General features: G+C 51.1%; 2 protein-coding genes across 11 annotated transcripts in view; both read left to right on the top strand.

The window, feature by feature from the left end:
• The window catches only part of IP6K1 (inositol hexakisphosphate kinase 1), a 42,196-nt gene extending 29,746 nt beyond the window's left edge, over positions 1-12,450 (top strand). For 6 of the 10 annotated variants that reach the window (XM_026106603.2, XM_026106600.2, XM_064518591.1 and 3 more), the window contains 5 exons: positions 1,135-1,481; positions 3,888-4,098; positions 4,953-5,137; positions 7,876-8,051; positions 8,944-12,450. In XM_026106603.2, coding sequence (XP_025962388.1) covers positions 1,259-1,481; positions 3,888-4,098; positions 4,953-5,137; positions 7,876-8,051; positions 8,944-9,453 — 1,305 coding nt within the window. In that variant the 5' untranslated portion in view covers positions 1,135-1,258 and the 3' untranslated portion in view covers positions 9,454-12,450. Of the gene's footprint in view, positions 1-1,134; positions 1,482-1,922; positions 2,456-2,931; positions 3,086-3,887; positions 4,099-4,952; positions 5,138-7,875; positions 8,052-8,943 lie in introns of those variants that run through there. The other 4 variants (XR_003260159.2, XM_026106606.2, XM_026106598.2 and 1 more) reach the window with 4 other exon arrangements.
• Positions 12,451-13,146: 696 nt separating this feature from the next.
• GMPPB (GDP-mannose pyrophosphorylase B) lies at positions 13,147-15,363 on the top strand. Its single transcript, XM_064518593.1, has 8 exons — positions 13,147-13,355; positions 13,430-13,510; positions 13,593-13,641; positions 13,924-14,225; positions 14,303-14,381; positions 14,477-14,604; positions 14,828-15,010; positions 15,181-15,363. The coding sequence occupies exons 1-8, from the start codon at positions 13,227-13,229 to the stop codon at positions 15,310-15,312; spliced, it is 1,083 nt and encodes a 360-aa protein (XP_064374663.1). The 5' UTR covers positions 13,147-13,226; the 3' UTR covers positions 15,313-15,363.
• The last annotated feature ends 52 nt before the right edge of the window (positions 15,364-15,415 follow it).

Here is a 15,415-nt window from a genome sequence, read left to right as displayed (position 1 = left end):
TCCCACCCATCTGCAGTGTTGTGTAGTTTCAGAGACATCCTGTGGCCAAATGAGGAACAGCCCAGACCATGTCCCTTGCTCAGGCCTGTGAGATCCATCAGGCTTTAATTATATTGCCCTCAGGTGTGGCTGTGCTAAGAAACCAGAGATTTGATGAATTCAGAAACTAATTGCCGTATGGTTTGTGTACCAAAGAACTTGGAAAACTTATCACTGTGAAGAAATCCTGTGCTCTGTTTTCCCCGGCAGCCTCAGGAACAGCTATGAACTAAGCTGGAAAGAGCAAATCATACGGAGAGAAGATGAACTTTAGTTTTCCATAAGCCTATGGCTGTGCTAGGCACCTTACAGACATTAGAAGGGCAACTGTCTTCTCCAAAGCCCTTTTAATCTCATTTAGATTTAGCAATCTCTCTTGCATACTGCTAGAAATCATGGGTCTATTGCACAAGTAGGTGCTATAAAAGCAGCAGGAAATAGCTGCTGTCCTGAAGGACTTGCAGTAATAAAAGAATCCAAGGGGAATACGTTTGGATTTTGCATATACACAATGACAGTGACTGTTGCCCACTTATTGCAGGAATCTTTCCTGCCTTGAAAAGAGAGGAGTGAGAAGAAGAAGAAACAGTGTTATGGTGGGAGGTGAACAGGAATTTAGTTATTTAGATCTTAAAAATGCAAAGGCACAAGGAGCGGGATTCAGATTCTTGAAAGGTGTTTGTTCTGCTTGGGTTAGTTGTCACCATTACTGATGGGCAGATGTTGGCTTGGTTTTAATTGTGGTGTAGCTCACAATTTGTGCTCCATTATCACTTTGCCTTACTGATAAAATGAACTGAAGTAAGGAACTAGTATTTTCTAAAGATGGGAGGCTCAAAATATTGACAGTTCCTTCTTTCCCTGTCTCTTATCAATCCTACTGGAGAAACTCTAGATGAAACTGCCTCCAAATTAGTGTGTGTTTACTTACAAGATGAAAGAGGTGGTGAAGAGCATGCTAGAACAAGAAGGATGTAAATCGAGAATGGAAAAGGAGCAGTTATGGATATAAATAAATACCAAAAACTTTTCTTAGGAAATAGGGAGTGGATGCAAGTGGTCTTACACTCACAGGAATCTCCTTTTCTTTTTCAGATCATCATAAGGAAGCAAATTGCCAGAATTTCTTAGCTGTTGGCTGTCTGTCACTTGCCAAGCTGCCCCTCCCAGCCCATGTGGCTCTCCCCATGCTCCAAGAGTGCAACTGGTGCCCAACGCAATGTGTGTTTGTCAAACCATGGAAGTGGGCAAGTATGGCAAGAATGCCACTCGATCCGGAGACCGAGGGGTCCTGCTGGAGCCTTTCATTCACCAGGTTGGTGGCCACAGCAGCATGATGCGCTATGACGACCATACTGTCTGCAAGCCCCTAATTACCAGAGAACAGCGCTTCTATGAATCTCTGCCCCCGGAAATGAAGGAGTTCACACCTGAGTACAAAGGTGAGGCCTGTTGCTACTTCAGGATGGAGATACCTGTTTCATGGGCCTGCTCTCTCATTTTCCTGGACCTACTGATATGTTTCTGTCTTTTTGTCTGATTTTAACTTTTTAATTCTTCCTCTTCTGCAAGCTAGCAATTTGATAGGAGCTTTTGGAAAGGAGGATGTCTTTTTGTGCAGGCATCCAGAGTTTAATATGCTGCTTTTTCTAAATCTAAAGTGATGGTTGTAGTCTGCAGCTTCAGGTTATAGATGTGTTATCACTTATTGCTGTGGCAATTGACCTTGAGCACATGAAGTTAGTCATAAATATACTGAGCATTTGCACATTCCAGTCTGGTAACTTACTGCTTCTTCATCCCATCTCTTTTACTGCCCCGTATCAGAAAGCTGCTGAAGCAGGAAGCGTTTCTTCCTCAGCACTGAGGTGAAGCCCTTGTTCCCAGCCACATCAAAGGAATGGAAAATTCCAGTGTCTCTGTCCTTGTAGGAGGGTGGCAGCTTGTCCTTATCTTTAGAAAGCTCAATATACCTCTGGCCATATGTTCAGATTCAGGATGGTGATGGTGGCAGGTAGCGTTCTGGATCGCTCTTGGTGTTCGGATTCCCTCTGCTGCTTTGTCGCAGCATGGCTCTGGCAGGACTGTGCTTCGCAGACAGCTGGGACCACCATCTGCTCCGGGTCTTGCCATTTGATCCGCACGCAGCCTGAAGGTCTCGAAGCAGTGTCAGCTTACCTGGGTGTGTAGGCAGATTGCGGATGGAAGATACCATCTTGAACAGACGGGTCCTTTTGTATCCTCAAGCCACTCTTGGGCCATATGGTGCTTTGGCGACCCATCGGAGAGCCTGTGCGGTTACCGGAATTGATGTGATGTCAGGCCTTCCTTGGGAGATATGATTAAAACTAATGAAGCTAATAATCCAGATGGAAGCCTGTTGTCGCATAGTGAGGACCTTCCTGGTAGCCTGAAGGTATGTCACATGTCCCTCCACCCCAATGTGAGATTTCATCTGTGAATCCTACAGTGCAGATTCCTGCTAGTACCAGCAACTTTCCCTACTATTCTTGGAGAGGGAAGTGGCTGTTTGAACATTGAGATATTATTCTAAGACTGCCTTTTCGTCAGGGTGGGTTGAGGAACATGGCCAAGTAGCCAGAGCACTTGGACTGGCGTTTTACGTAGTGACACACTGGAGTCCTGAACTGCTCTGAACCCCTGTTGAGCTTTCCCAGCCTGTGTTAGCGTCATGTGCAGATAACAAAAGAGGATGATAGCATGATGGCCTGCATCAGCTGAGCAGTGTAAGGCTTCCTCACTTTTGTCAGAATCTTTGGATTCAGTGCATCTAGCATTGGATACTTCTGGCAGCTGTCTGAGACTGGTGACAAGCTAATGAAAGACTTTATCATTTCAAATTAGGAGATGGGCTGATAGCCTCATTTTCAGGGCCGGGGGAGTCCCAAAGATGATGATGTCAACTCTAATGGGAAGTGCTGGCTGTTCTGCTCCATGGCTGGCTGGTTAGATATCTTCAGAGTCTGTGCTGTGAAAGATCTATACCTTCCCTTGGACTGTGCTGTTTTCCAGGAGCCTTCAGAAGGTAAAACTGGACAGGACAAAGATGGTCCTGCTTGCTTGCACCTAGCTGAGGTAGTTTTGCTTCCATGATCTCCTATTCCTATCACTGGGAACCCCTGGGACCTTGCAGATCCCTCTTTGTGAGACTGGCTGACTTAAGGTACAAAGCAGCACTTGTCACCTAAGCCTTAAAACTCTATACTTCAAACTCAGATGCTGGAGAACTCTTTTTTTTTTTTGTGGAGAAAGCACACTCCTCTCTGGCAAGGGATGTCCTTGTAGACAGCAGGAGCAGTTCTGCTGGGCATACTTACCTGAATGAGCTACATACATATTTCATATGCTTCAGCCCCCTCATCATCTTGGTAGCCTACACTTGACTTTCTCCAGTTTGACATCTCTTTCGCACTTGGGGCTGCAGGACTGAAGAGAGGAGAATAATCACTTCTCTCAGAACAGCAGCTGCACTTTCACTTACACAGCTCAGTAAGTTGTTAGGGCACTGGGCTAAAAGCCCTGTGTTTTGAAATGTGCCATCCACAGGAAGTAAAGCACAGCTTTCCCCACCCCTGCTGGCTGTTTGCTCAGGTAGTGACATAAGGCACTGCTCAAGGGATTTCTCCTTTGTGCCGTTAACAGTGTTTGAGTTTTCCCCTTGTGTTCTTTAACCTCTTTTCATTGTTCTGGATTTGCTTTGCTGCCTTCTGATCTCTCTTTTTTTTTTGTCCTCTGTCCTGTTGTACGTTTGGATGCTGCTGACTGTGTGTTCCCTTCCCTGGGAAATAACTGTTGCGAATGGCTGATGTGTCACTTCTTTCTGGCAGGTGTGGTGTCTGTCTGTTTTGAGGGAGACAGTGATGGCTACATTAACCTGGTGGCATATCCTTACGTGGAGAACGAGGCTTTGGAACACGACGATATGCCAGAGAGGGACCAGCCGCGACGCAAGCACTCGCGTCGGAGCCTTCATCGATCAAGCAGCGGCACTGAGCACAAGGAGGAAAAACCTGGCCTGGCCAGTGATGGCACTGAAAGGTAAAAGCTTTGGGGCCCAATGAAAACGTAGCGAGTGCACGGTTTCTTATCCCCTTTCAGCTCTAGTGCTTTCTTCACTGAGCGTATTTTGTGCTTCTGCACAATAGCTTGGCTGTCTTGCACTTGCTAGCCCAGGGTACTGCACAGACTATGGCACTGCAAACCTTGTTGGGAGTTTTGTCCCATTCAGGACAAACGTGTCCAAGTGAAGTGCTTCTGACACAGGATAGCCCTTGGCTGCCTTGGATTTGGAGCCAAAGGACTAGCTGTAAATACTCCAGCTCTTTCTGCTTGTTGTGTTGGTAAGCTACTAAAATAAATTCACCTTTCACAGTCAAAACTGTGCTGGACAAGATGGTGAATCCTTTCACGTGTGCTGACCAATACACAAGAGCAAGGATTTCCCACTCATGGAAAAATGAACCCACATAAAAACCACCCAGACTTCTCCTTTTTTTCTTTAAAGCATGTGGAGATGTTTCAAACACTCTTCAACTCCATCTGGTCACCAATCCAGAGGTTTCTTCCAGGGGTACCTAGAATGCAGGTCTTTGCCTCATCACTGCAGCATGAACTCGCTGAGGAAGAGGAGATGTTCCTGCTTATTTTGTCAAGTACAGTACAACCTAGCACAGATATTAGATAGACAGCACCCTTGAGCACGGTTCCTCAGCCTAGCGTGTAAGCGAGGATTTGCTGTTAGGAAGCTGGCAGGTTTATATTGTGTGAAGTGCGCAGCAGGAGAAGGGACAGGAGACAGTCCTGTGCAAGAGGTGGATTTGCGTGCAATTGTTGTAACCCTCTGGAGAATATATAGATCCTAACAGGCAAGCTTGTTCTGTTCTTTGTATCAGCAGCATCCAGGAAACGAAGAGTCCCAGAGTGGACTTGCACATCCATTCAGATGTTCCATTTCAGATGTTGGATGGGAACAGCGGTCTGAGCTCTGAAAAGATCAGCTACAACCCCTGGAGCCTGCGCTGTCATAAGCAGCAGCTGAGCCGCATGCGATCGGAGTCCAAGGACCGAAAACTCTATAGTATCCTTTGGAAAGTGGAACTGAGTGCATCAGATTGCCACTGCTGTGCTACGCATTTGCTGCTGGAAGCAGCTAGGCCTATGTTTCCCTTGGCTTCCATGCTGAGAATATGCCTTTCCCATCCTGTGCACAAATGAAGCTATATTACATGTTTCTCTTTATTATTCCTTCCTGCTTCCCTTACGGTGGCACTAATGTCTGACACTGACACTTAGAAAAACTGTTGGAGTTTTTTGTGTCAGGCTTTGCCTAGCATCAGATGCAGGTATAGCTTGTTTACTGATTGCTTGGGAGGAGCTGTTCTGTACCTGTGATTGTCCTTGTCACCTTTTCTGGGTCTGTTCCAGTTCCACTGTATCTTTCTTGAGATGGTGACCAGAACTGCACACTGTTGAAGGTGCTGGTGAACCAGAGACTTCCACAGGGGTATAATGATGTTCTCTCTCCTTTCCTTCATAGTTCCTAGCATTCTCTTTTGTTTTAGCTGCTATTCAGCAATGAACTGATGCTTTGATGAAAACTGCTTGTTGTAAACCCCAGGATATGATTCCAAACTGGTTATAGTTGTCTTAAAACCCACTGTTTTATACGTTAAGCTAGGATATTCTTTTCTTCCTATGTGCATCATTTCACGTTAACTCTAGAGAATTTTGTCTGCCTGCTTAATGGCCAAGTCGGCCTCATAAGGGCTGTCTGGGGTTTTTCATGATTGTTCCTCATTTTTGGAACCTTGAGTAACTTGGTAGTGTCAGCAAACGTTGTTATCTTACTGTTCATTCCCTTTTTCTGGATCACTGGTTGAAGAGCATGGTTCTCCACGCAGAGACCTTACTGGTGACTTTGGCTGTGAGATCAGTCAGACATCCCCAGACTTTTCCTTTCCTGCATCTTCTAACTGCTTTGTCTCTGCAAGGATCTGAGTCCTCAATCTGCTGCTTATCATGTCAGATGTCTCAGGATTAATCTGTGCTGTTTTTATCAGTCTAACAGCTCATGCCCACATTTGTCAAAGTTACCAAAGAACCCTAGGATATTTGTGAGCTATGACTTTCTTTTACAAGAGGTGTGCTGATCCTTCCCTGATAAATCATATTTATCCATGTTTCTGCTAACTGTTCTTTATTACAGTTTCCTGCTCAGCTGTTTGGTACACTTATATCAGTCTGTAGTTCCCCGTATCTCTCAAAATCAGTGCTGCAGTAGCCTCCTTTATCTCGTGGTACTAAGGCAGTTTTAAATGTGTTACACGTTCCATTTAATTCAAGTATTTCTGCCTTGAGTCCTTCAGGACTCTTGGGTGAGACCATCCAGTCCTCGTGACTTGTTACTCTTTGTCTGTTGGACATGTGACCTCTTCTGTTGGCACTTGAGTTTGAGACAGTTCTCTGAACTCAGGAAAGAGTTCTGGCATGGAGATCCCTCAAAGCTCTTCTCCAGTAAATGCAGAAGCAAGGCTTTCATCCTGGTTTTCTTCTTAGGGTCTCCCTTTTATTTTGATTTTTAAATTTTTATTATCCTGATAGCTTGTTTTATTCTTTGATAGTCTTTAAACCCTTTAGACAGTCTGAATGGCTTCCTCACGTGGTTGAAAAAGGATTTGTTACTCTTTTCTGTGCCTTACTGAATTACTGCTCATACATTTGTTTGACTTGCCAGCTTGTGTTTTCACCTTTCACCTACCAGAGCTTAATTCTGTTTTCCTCACGCAGAGGCAACCTTGCTTTTAATAGCTTTTTTTCCCTTCTGCCTCATTTTAAATGCGTAGGCTTCCCTTTTCCCATTCTCAAATGTGTGTTTTGAACCTGCAGATTTTAAGTAGTGTCCACAGCGCTTGCAGAGATGTAATTCTTTTTTAGGTGTCCATCAGTCTTCCTTTGAACATTCCCTTTTTTTTTTTTTTTACGTAGTTCCTCTTTCAAAACCAAACACAATTTTTGGTAAACTTCCTTGGCTTTTGTGCAGATTAAACTTCCCTGCAAGTTTAATCCAGCTATGCCGCGGTTGCCATTTCAGAGTAATGAATTGAACCATGTCCTGCAGTGCTAGTCAGGGCAAAGTTAATGGTTATTTTTTTCCCCTTTGGGATGAGCTGCTCCGTGCATGGGCATTGATTGCCTCAGGTTTGTTCTCAGCGTGGTGCACAAGGTAAGGTTTGCCCACTGTGTGTGGTGGTAATTGAAGACTCCTGTTACTGTTAGGTTTCTTGCCTTTGTAGCTTCTGCAGTTTCCCCTAGTGTGTCAGTTAATGCTGCTCTTCTGATCAGGCCAGTAATAACAGTACTGTTGCTATTACTTGAGCCTTGAGTTTTAGTCGATGGGGATTCTGTGTTCTTTATCAATATGGTTAAATTATCTGATTTGATTTGTAAGCTCTCCCTTAATTTGTTACCAGTTCTTACTGGCCATACTATGTCTTTCTGACAGCAGTGTTCTGTTCCTTGCCTTCTTCCTGCTGAGTGTCCAGTATGCCTGTTGTGTGATCTCCTTACTTAGTGCTAGGCATTCCATATTCTAGTCTAATTTCTTAACTTCTAAGTGTGTTGAAACCTGTGTACTACTGCTGTTTGTTTGGGAGGATAAAGAAAAGGATAAAACCCAGTTTCTTCTGTCTGTTCTTCAGTTCCTATTTGTTTGTTGCCCTACTCTGTCTCATGATTCAGTCAAGAATGCCCAGGTTCCTGTTGTAGCCCTGAGGAGCAGCATCTCTGACAGATGAGCTCTCCTTGACGGTCTCCCAGAGTTCCTTTTGCTGGAGAATGTGGTGCATCATTTCAAGTTTCCCTGTGTACTTGATCTGAAGATGGGGACCAGACAGCACGGAGATGATGCCTCTGAGGAGAAGGCTGCTCGGCAGATGAAGAAGTGTGAACAGAGTACTTCTGCCACCTTGGGTGTGCGCGTGTGTGGGATGCAGGTAGGGATCCCCAAGGGTCCATGTGCTGCACATTCCTTTTTCCAGCCCCATTAGAGCTTCTAGTAAAGTGCTTTCTGCTGAGCATGAATTACACGAGTCTTCCCACTTCAGGTAAGTACACCAGTGTTCATGGTACATGCTTTTTGTATTCATTTCTAAGCCTACAATAAAGACAGCGCCTGCTTTTATCCAAAGCTGTTTTCTACACTGAGAATTTTGGGTTTGCAAATAAAATCTAGCAGGCCTGTGTTTCTGAGGTTTAGTGTTTAGCTAGAATAGCAATACCCAGCAAGGCGGGGAGTGTCTCAGTTTCAGCAGCATCTGACATTTGCTTCTGTACTGGGAGCTTACAAGTTCCTCTTTTCTTGTGGTTAGTCCCGGAACAGAAGGATTTGCCTGTCGTGCTGTTGTAGAATACAGTTGCTCCTTTCCCTGCCTGCAGAAATATTTTGTAATGCAGATCCCTGCCCATAGGCTCTGAAGCAATCAGGGCCCCTCATTAATATATGGCACATGACCATAATAGATCCAGGCAGCCCTCACTGCTGAAGGATTATCTGAATTGCCACAGAACTCAGCTTTTTAAGCCTCAGGGCCTGTTGTGTCATATTTCTTGGGGACGCTCAGACTGATGAGCTGCCCTTTGGGCCTCCTGGGAGGGAAGCGGTTCTTGGACACGTTGGTTGTGGCGAGCAACGTGCCCATGGGATGCACCCGTAAGGTGCTTGGGGATTCAAGGAACAGGCAAAGCTGTTTCCTACTCACTCTTGGGAGCGGTGGTGGTGATGTAAGAAGCTCCCTTTGTCCTGTCAGTACAAGACGGCTCTAGGTTATCTGTATATTGGCTTAACTTGTCCTTCCTATTTGATGTGTATTTCCTTTGGCCTTCTAGGTCTATCAGCTGGACACAGGGCATTACTTATGCAGGAATAAATACTATGGACGCGGTCTTTCCATCGAGGGCTTCCGCAATGCCCTCTATCAGTATCTCCACAATGGCCTAGAGCTGCGCAAGGACCTCTTTGAGCCTGTCCTCGCCAAACTCCGAAGTCTGAAGGTGGTTTTGGAGAGACAGGCCTCCTACCGCTTCTACTCCAGCTCCCTTCTCATCATTTACGATGGGAAAGACAGCAGGGCAGGGATGTTTGTGGAGCGCCGGGCAGAGATGCGCCTCAAGCGGGTAGACAGCTCTCTCCCTGAGAGCCTTCAGGATGGCAGCAGCACAGAGCCCAGCTCCTTGGCCCAGCCCAAGGTGGATGTGCGTATGATTGACTTTGCACACAGCACGTTCAAAGGCTTTCGTGATGACCCCACTGTGCATGATGGACCTGATGTGGGTTATGTATTTGGGCTGGAAAGCCTCATCAACATCATGGAACAGATGCGTGAGGAAAACCAGTAGCTTTGGGCTACAGCCTCTCATTCTTGTCCTGGTGGCAGGAGCAAATAAGACCACCTACTGCCACAGGAGAAAGCAGACAACTTTGGTTTTAAACAATTGTATTGCTCCATTGTTTTTAAATGTACTTGGATAGAAGAGCTAAGGGGAGGCAGGATGGAAGAGCTCCTCATGCCTACCAGATGGCTTTGACCGCACTAGCTCTGCCTTCTGGAGGAGACTCCATAGATACCTGCTGGGCCCTGGGCGTCCTGGGGCTTCGCTCGTCGCGTGTGCGTTCTGGAGGGAGGACCTGGACATAGGGAAGAGAAAGCAGGAGAGAGCAGGGCTCTTCAGGGGGCTGGAGAGGGCTGGAGCTCTGGCTTGGGGAGCCTCTTGCCTCAGGAGCCCCCAGGAGAGCTTTTAGCTTGAAGAAACTCTCCTGGATGATCTGGAAAGGGTGCTTGAGTAAAAGTCAGCAGCATCTGTGGGGCTGACAGCGAGCAGTGCACTTGTGCCGCTCTGCGTGTTAGTGTTTGGTGTCTCTAGCTCTGCCCTGGGCATTGCCAGCCAGGGGCTCTGCTTCTGATGCTGCCTTTTTCTTATGTTTGGGCACTGTGAATAATCAACCCCCAGCGTGACCAAATGCAACCTGTGGCAGAGCTGTGGCAGGGAGGAAGTGCCACGCGCTTTGAGTTGCGCTCGAGCCCGGGGCCTGCTCGCCTCCCCTGCCATCTTGTGCAGCTCCAGGGGGTGGGGTGGCACAGGCAGGCCTGCATGCAGGCAAGCACGGGGGCTCTGCGAGAGTAACTCTGCCTTGGACCACTGACAAGCAAGAACTCAGCTCATGGGCTAGCAATAGTATCTGTAGCAAGTTAATGTGACCCCAGCAGCGCAGTGGGGCATTTTGGACCATTTCAGTCTTTCCCCTTGTGTAATGTTTGTCTCGCAGATTGTTGGCAAGTTTCTCCCTAGCGACACAGAGCTGAGGTACTGCAGCCGAGACCGTCCTCTTCCTGGAGCTGGGCTCTTCTGACCAGTCCTTGCACTGGGATAGCGAAAGAGAAGGCTGAGGGTTAGTGCCAAACCCCTGTTCTTGCCCCTGAGACTGTCCAGTGGGGTGGGTGAGCAAGGGGGACCTTGGCTGAGTGGTGATTGTTGTCTCTTGACTGCTTAAGCTTTACTGAAGTCAGTCTTTCCCCAAAATAATCCCTTTGTGGATGGAAGAGGTGACAAGCTGGGGCACGCGTTGCTGCCCGGCCTAGCTCCCGTGGCTGGTGCTTCACTCATCGGCTTCCCTTGAGGAGGGCATTACACTGGCCTGGTTGTGCTGAGCTTAGCTGTGCCCCAGGTCTGCAGCACCCAAGTGTGTTTCTGTGCTGGTACTCCCTCGTTGCTCCTTCTGTGGTGTCATTCTGGCTTGTTCCATGACATTACAGTGACTGGCTGAGAAACTTTACCTGGGTATCTGCAAAGCCAGGATTTTTTTCATTCAGGAAAGCGTCTTTTGGAGAATACTTGCCCTGCATGTAGCATGCGTACAGGCTTTGTGTGTGGGCAGTCTGCTTGGTGGGTCTGTTTGTGCTCAGGTCACCACCAGCTGTGACTGCTGCAGCAGGTGGAGGTTTGAGGCGCTGGATGTGGGAAGGGGCAGGGGACCTGCTAGGTTTTGTCCTAAAACATACCTCTGCCTGTTGCCCAGCTGTGTGAAAGCTGCTGGTCCCCTCCAGCCTTCTGGATGAGGATGCTTATTTGCGCCACTCTTCCCTTTGCTAGGTCACTTCTTCGTTACTTCTGTGAGCAGCTGCACAGCAAGGCAGGGCTCCCGCGATTTTCAGGAGGAAGGTTTGCAAGAGGGAGTGAAGTGTTCAAACAGCTGGAATAAAAGATGCCACTAGAAAAGCCACATTAACGTCCTTGGCTCTGCCTGACCCTAGTGCAGTGAGAGGGCAGGTTCATGCATTGCAGCCATCTGCATTAATGTCCTCGCCTCGTTTTGCCCAGGGGAAGGCAGGGCGAGCAGGGCATTCCCTTCTGAGGGAACACCTCCACGTAGTGCAAATACTGATTTTTCAGCATTCCCTTTTGCCACTTATTGCAGTCATAGGTGCTTGTTGCACTTACTGCCCTCCAAAAGCCTCTTGAGGCTCACTCCTCCCCCATGGCAGTCCTAGCACCGAAACTGTAACTGTGCTGCTCCTTTTGGCTTCTGCGTGCGTGATGTATCTTGGGTTTAGTTCAGTGTCACATCCCTTCCCCCCAGGGCATGTTCTCCCCATTCAGACTGAAGAAGCCAGGCTGGACCGTAAGGGAGCGTGTGTTTTCTGGGTGCAGCATCTTTGGTAGAGGTGAGATGGGAGGGGACGCAGCATGCTTCCTGTGCTCCTTTGGAGCTGCCTTTCGGATTCCCTTTGGACCATTGAGATGAGAGTTCCACAGCTTGTAAATAGCCTTGGAAACGGTTTGTTTTTACATGAGTAATCACCCTGTTTGTGTTTCACGGAGAACCAAAAAAAAAAAAAAAAAAAATTAAAGGATCTGTTTTCGTCCGTGTTGTGGCATTACTGCATTTCCACGTGGTGTGATCATAAAGCACAGCCTTCTCTGGTAGCAATAAGTCCTCCAAGCTTCCACGCAAGAGGACATGCTTGAATGGGCTTGGGACCTTGCCTTCCACATTGTCTCGAGAGGTCTTGGGCTGGATGGCAGACCTGCGGATGGTTTAAATTTTGTAGGTGCTTGTGTTTGTTGTCTGGTTTAGTGTACAGTTACCTGTTTTGCTTCCCACTTGTAGGTAATCACAATCATTGCACTCCTTGGTGGGGCAGGAGAAGCTGGAATAGCCTGGGAAAAGCTGAGGAGAGCAATGAAACAGCGTTACGGAAGGTGGCGAGTCTGTCTCATTTCCTTTGCACTGAGAGCAGCCATGGAGCTGGTGGTGCAGCCCAGCTCTGGGTGAGAAATGGCTGTTTAGCAGTGCAGGGGGACCTGCTCTTCTGCAATAAAGCACAGATGAACTCATGTCTCTTGGTCTCGCTTGGAGGTGCTGAAGTACATCTGCGAGGGGCTGGGGACAGAGGCAAGTTGGCACCCACCGAAGCCCTGGCCTGGATCTCTGAGCAGAAACCTGCTGGAGAGGCCGGGGTGGTGGTAATGTGTCCGTTCCAGGGCAGCGGCTATCCCTAGTTTTGCTGCTGTTCTCAGCTTTTTTTCCCCCCCGAATAAGACTCATGGCTCACTGAAATGCCTGTAGCCCTTTTGCGGGCTGTGACCGTTGGCCTCCTGCCTCTGTGGGCAAGGCTGCTCGCTGGCCTGGGAGGAGATGACACATGCAGGACTTGTAGCTAAGGTTTTAAGTATCTGTGGGGAGCACCTCAGTCTGCCCTCCCCGTGGGGACAGGGGCTGGAGAGGCTCAGGCTCATCACCGCAACCCTCCCTCCTTTTGGCGCTACCTCAGGTAAATCCCCCGTGCTGCTTGGTAGCGCCTCCAGCCCCTGCTACGGCTGTGCGTGGTGTTTCTAACACGCGCGAAAGCCCCGGCCCCCAGGAAGAGCTACCGTCCAGGGGCGTCGGGCGGGGGGGAGCCACGCTGTCCTGGCCTGCCGCTGCCCCGCGCTGGGGCGGAGCAGGGGGCTGCGCTGGGGGTGAGGGCGGGAGCGCGCGGCCCCGAGGCGGCGGGATCGGCCGGGGCCTCCGCTGCCCTCCCCGGCCGGGGCGGGGCCGTGACGCGGCGGCGCGGGCCGTGACGCGCGAGGCGCGCGCCGCCCTGACGTGGCGGTTGCCGCGGCGGCGGGGGATGCGGGCGCTGATCCTGGTGGGCGGCTACGGGACGCGGCTGCGGCCGCTGACGCTGAGCACGCCGAAGCCGCTGGTGGAGTTCTGCAACAAGGCGCTGCTGCTGCACCAGCTCGAGGCGCTGCGGCAGGTGCGCGCCGGGGCGGGGCGGGGCGGGGGCGGCGGGGGGCCGCGGCGCCGGCTGACCCGCGCTCCGTCCCGCAGGCCGGCGTCAGCCATGTCGTGCTGGCCGTGAGCTACATGTCGGAGGCGCTGGAGGCCGCCATGCGGGAGCAGGAGCAGCGGGTAAGGGCGGCCCCGGGCGCGGCGCCGGCGCGGCGCCGGCCCCGGGCGCGGGGCCCTCACGCGGCCGCTCTGTGCCCCGCAGCTCGGCATCCGCATCTCCCTGTCCCACGAGAAGGAGCCGCTGGGCACAGGTAGGGCGCCGGGACCTGCGGGCCGGGCCGGGGGGCCGGGGCACTGCGGGGACGTGGGGCACTCGGAGACACGGGGCTGCAGAGCGGGACACCACCGGGGACACCAGGGCGGTGGGACACTGCACAAGCACCGGTAGGATCGGAGCCACCGGAGCTGGGCCAGGCTCGGGGACTGGGATGGGCTTGGGTAGGGGGACAGGGACACCGGCACGGGTAGCGGCAGGAGGACCCATGGCCGGAGCTGACCCCGGGCCGTGTGCCGTCACTCACGGGCCACGGTAGCGGGGCCGCTCGCGCTGGCGCGGGACCTGCTGGCCGAGGACGGGGAGCCCTTCTTTGTCCTCAACAGCGACGTGATCTGCGAGTTCCCCTTCGCGGCTCTGGCCCGTTTCCACCGGCACCACGGTGGCGAGGGCTCGCTGGCCGTGACCCGCGTGGAGGAGCCAGCCAAGTACGGTGTGGTGGTGAGCGAGCCAGAGACCGGCCGCATCTGCCGCTTCGTGGAGAAGCCGCGTGTCTTTGTGTCCAACAAGATCAATGCCGGCCTCTACATCTTCAGTCCTGGCATCCTGCGCCGCATCCAGGTAGGGGCCGGGGGCTGGGCTGGGCCAGAATGCCGGAGCTGCGTCCCCCGCTCAGCCCTGTGAAATGTCCCCCCCAGCTGCGGCCCACCTCCATTGAGAAGGAGATCTTCCCGGCCATGGCGCAGGATGGGCAGCTCTACGCCATGGAACTGCAGGGTAAGGTCCTGCCCGTAGCGTGGGCTGCACGGGGGAGTCCTGCCTGCACTGCTGCCCCTGGGCTGGAAGCTGTCACCATGACTCTGTCCCCGTAGGCTTCTGGATGGACATTGGGCAGCCAAAGGACTTCCTCACGGGCATGTGCATGTACCTGCAGGCACTGCGGGCCCAGCATCCCGAAAGGCTGCATTCGGGGCCTGGTATCGTAGGGAACGTGCTGGTGGTAAGTGCTAGCCCATTGCTGGCCTTAGACCATGTTTTATGGCCTCTCTCTGTCCCTTCCAGTAGGGCCAGGTGGCTGCTGCCATCCTCACTGCAACCCTTAAGCTGCACCTTCCTGTCACTGTGCCTGTCCCCAAGGCTTCAGCACACACTGAGCAGTGCTGGGCCTAAGCAGAGCGCCCTGGCTGCATGCCTGGCCCCAGCACATCTCCTCTTCCTTCCAGGACCCTAGTGCCAAGATCGGGGCAAACTGCATCATCGGCCCCAACGTGACGATTGGGGCTGGCGTGGTGGTAGAGGATGGCGTGCGCATCAAGCGCTGCACAGTGCTGAAGGGGGCCCGGATCCGTTCCCACTCCTGGCTGGAATCCTGCATCGTGGGTTGGAGCTGTTCTGTGGGGCAGTGGGTAAGTGAGAGGGCTGCAGCACCCTGAGAAGGGAGCAGAGCTCAGCTCTTAAACCTCCCGCCTCCCTCCCACCACCCCAGGCTGCAGGCTGGCAGGGCCGTACACCTGTGGATGTGACGGTGCCCATGTCCTGGGCCGGGTACAAGCGTGACAAGGCCTTTCTTGAGCAGGTTCGCATGGAGAACGTGACAGTCCTGGGCGAGGACGTTATCGTGAACGATGAGCTCTACCTCAATGGGGCTAACGTGTTGCCACACAAGTCCATTGCCGAGTCTGTGCCGGAGCCGCGCATCATCATGTAGCAGCCCCCGGCTACTAGCTCTGACTGGATTAAATATTTATATTTCCTTCTACCTCTGACCATCGTCTGAGCAGGGCCCAAGGGCCAGGGCTATTCACCAGAGG

This window comes from Dromaius novaehollandiae, chromosome 12 (genome assembly GCF_036370855.1).
Source record: "Dromaius novaehollandiae isolate bDroNov1 chromosome 12, bDroNov1.hap1, whole genome shotgun sequence".
NCBI lineage: Eukaryota > Metazoa > Chordata > Aves > Casuariiformes > Dromaiidae > Dromaius > Dromaius novaehollandiae.
The sequence above is the reverse complement of the archived record's forward strand: the minus strand, read 5'-3'. Positions and strand labels throughout refer to the sequence as shown.

Bases quoted from the DNA above. Each gene is read 5' to 3' on its own strand.
- GMPPB (XM_064518593.1), top strand. From the start codon at position 13,227: ATGCGGGCGCTGATCCTGGTGGGCGGCTACGGGACGCGGCTGCGGCCG. The intron at 13,356-13,429 runs GTGCGCGCCGGG...TCCGTCCCGCAG, and splicing joins AGCTCGAGGCGCTGCGGCAG to GCCGGCGTCAGCCATGTCGT. The intron at 13,642-13,923 runs GTAGGGCGCCGG...GGGCCACGGTAG, and splicing joins GAAGGAGCCGCTGGGCACAG to CGGGGCCGCTCGCGCTGGCG.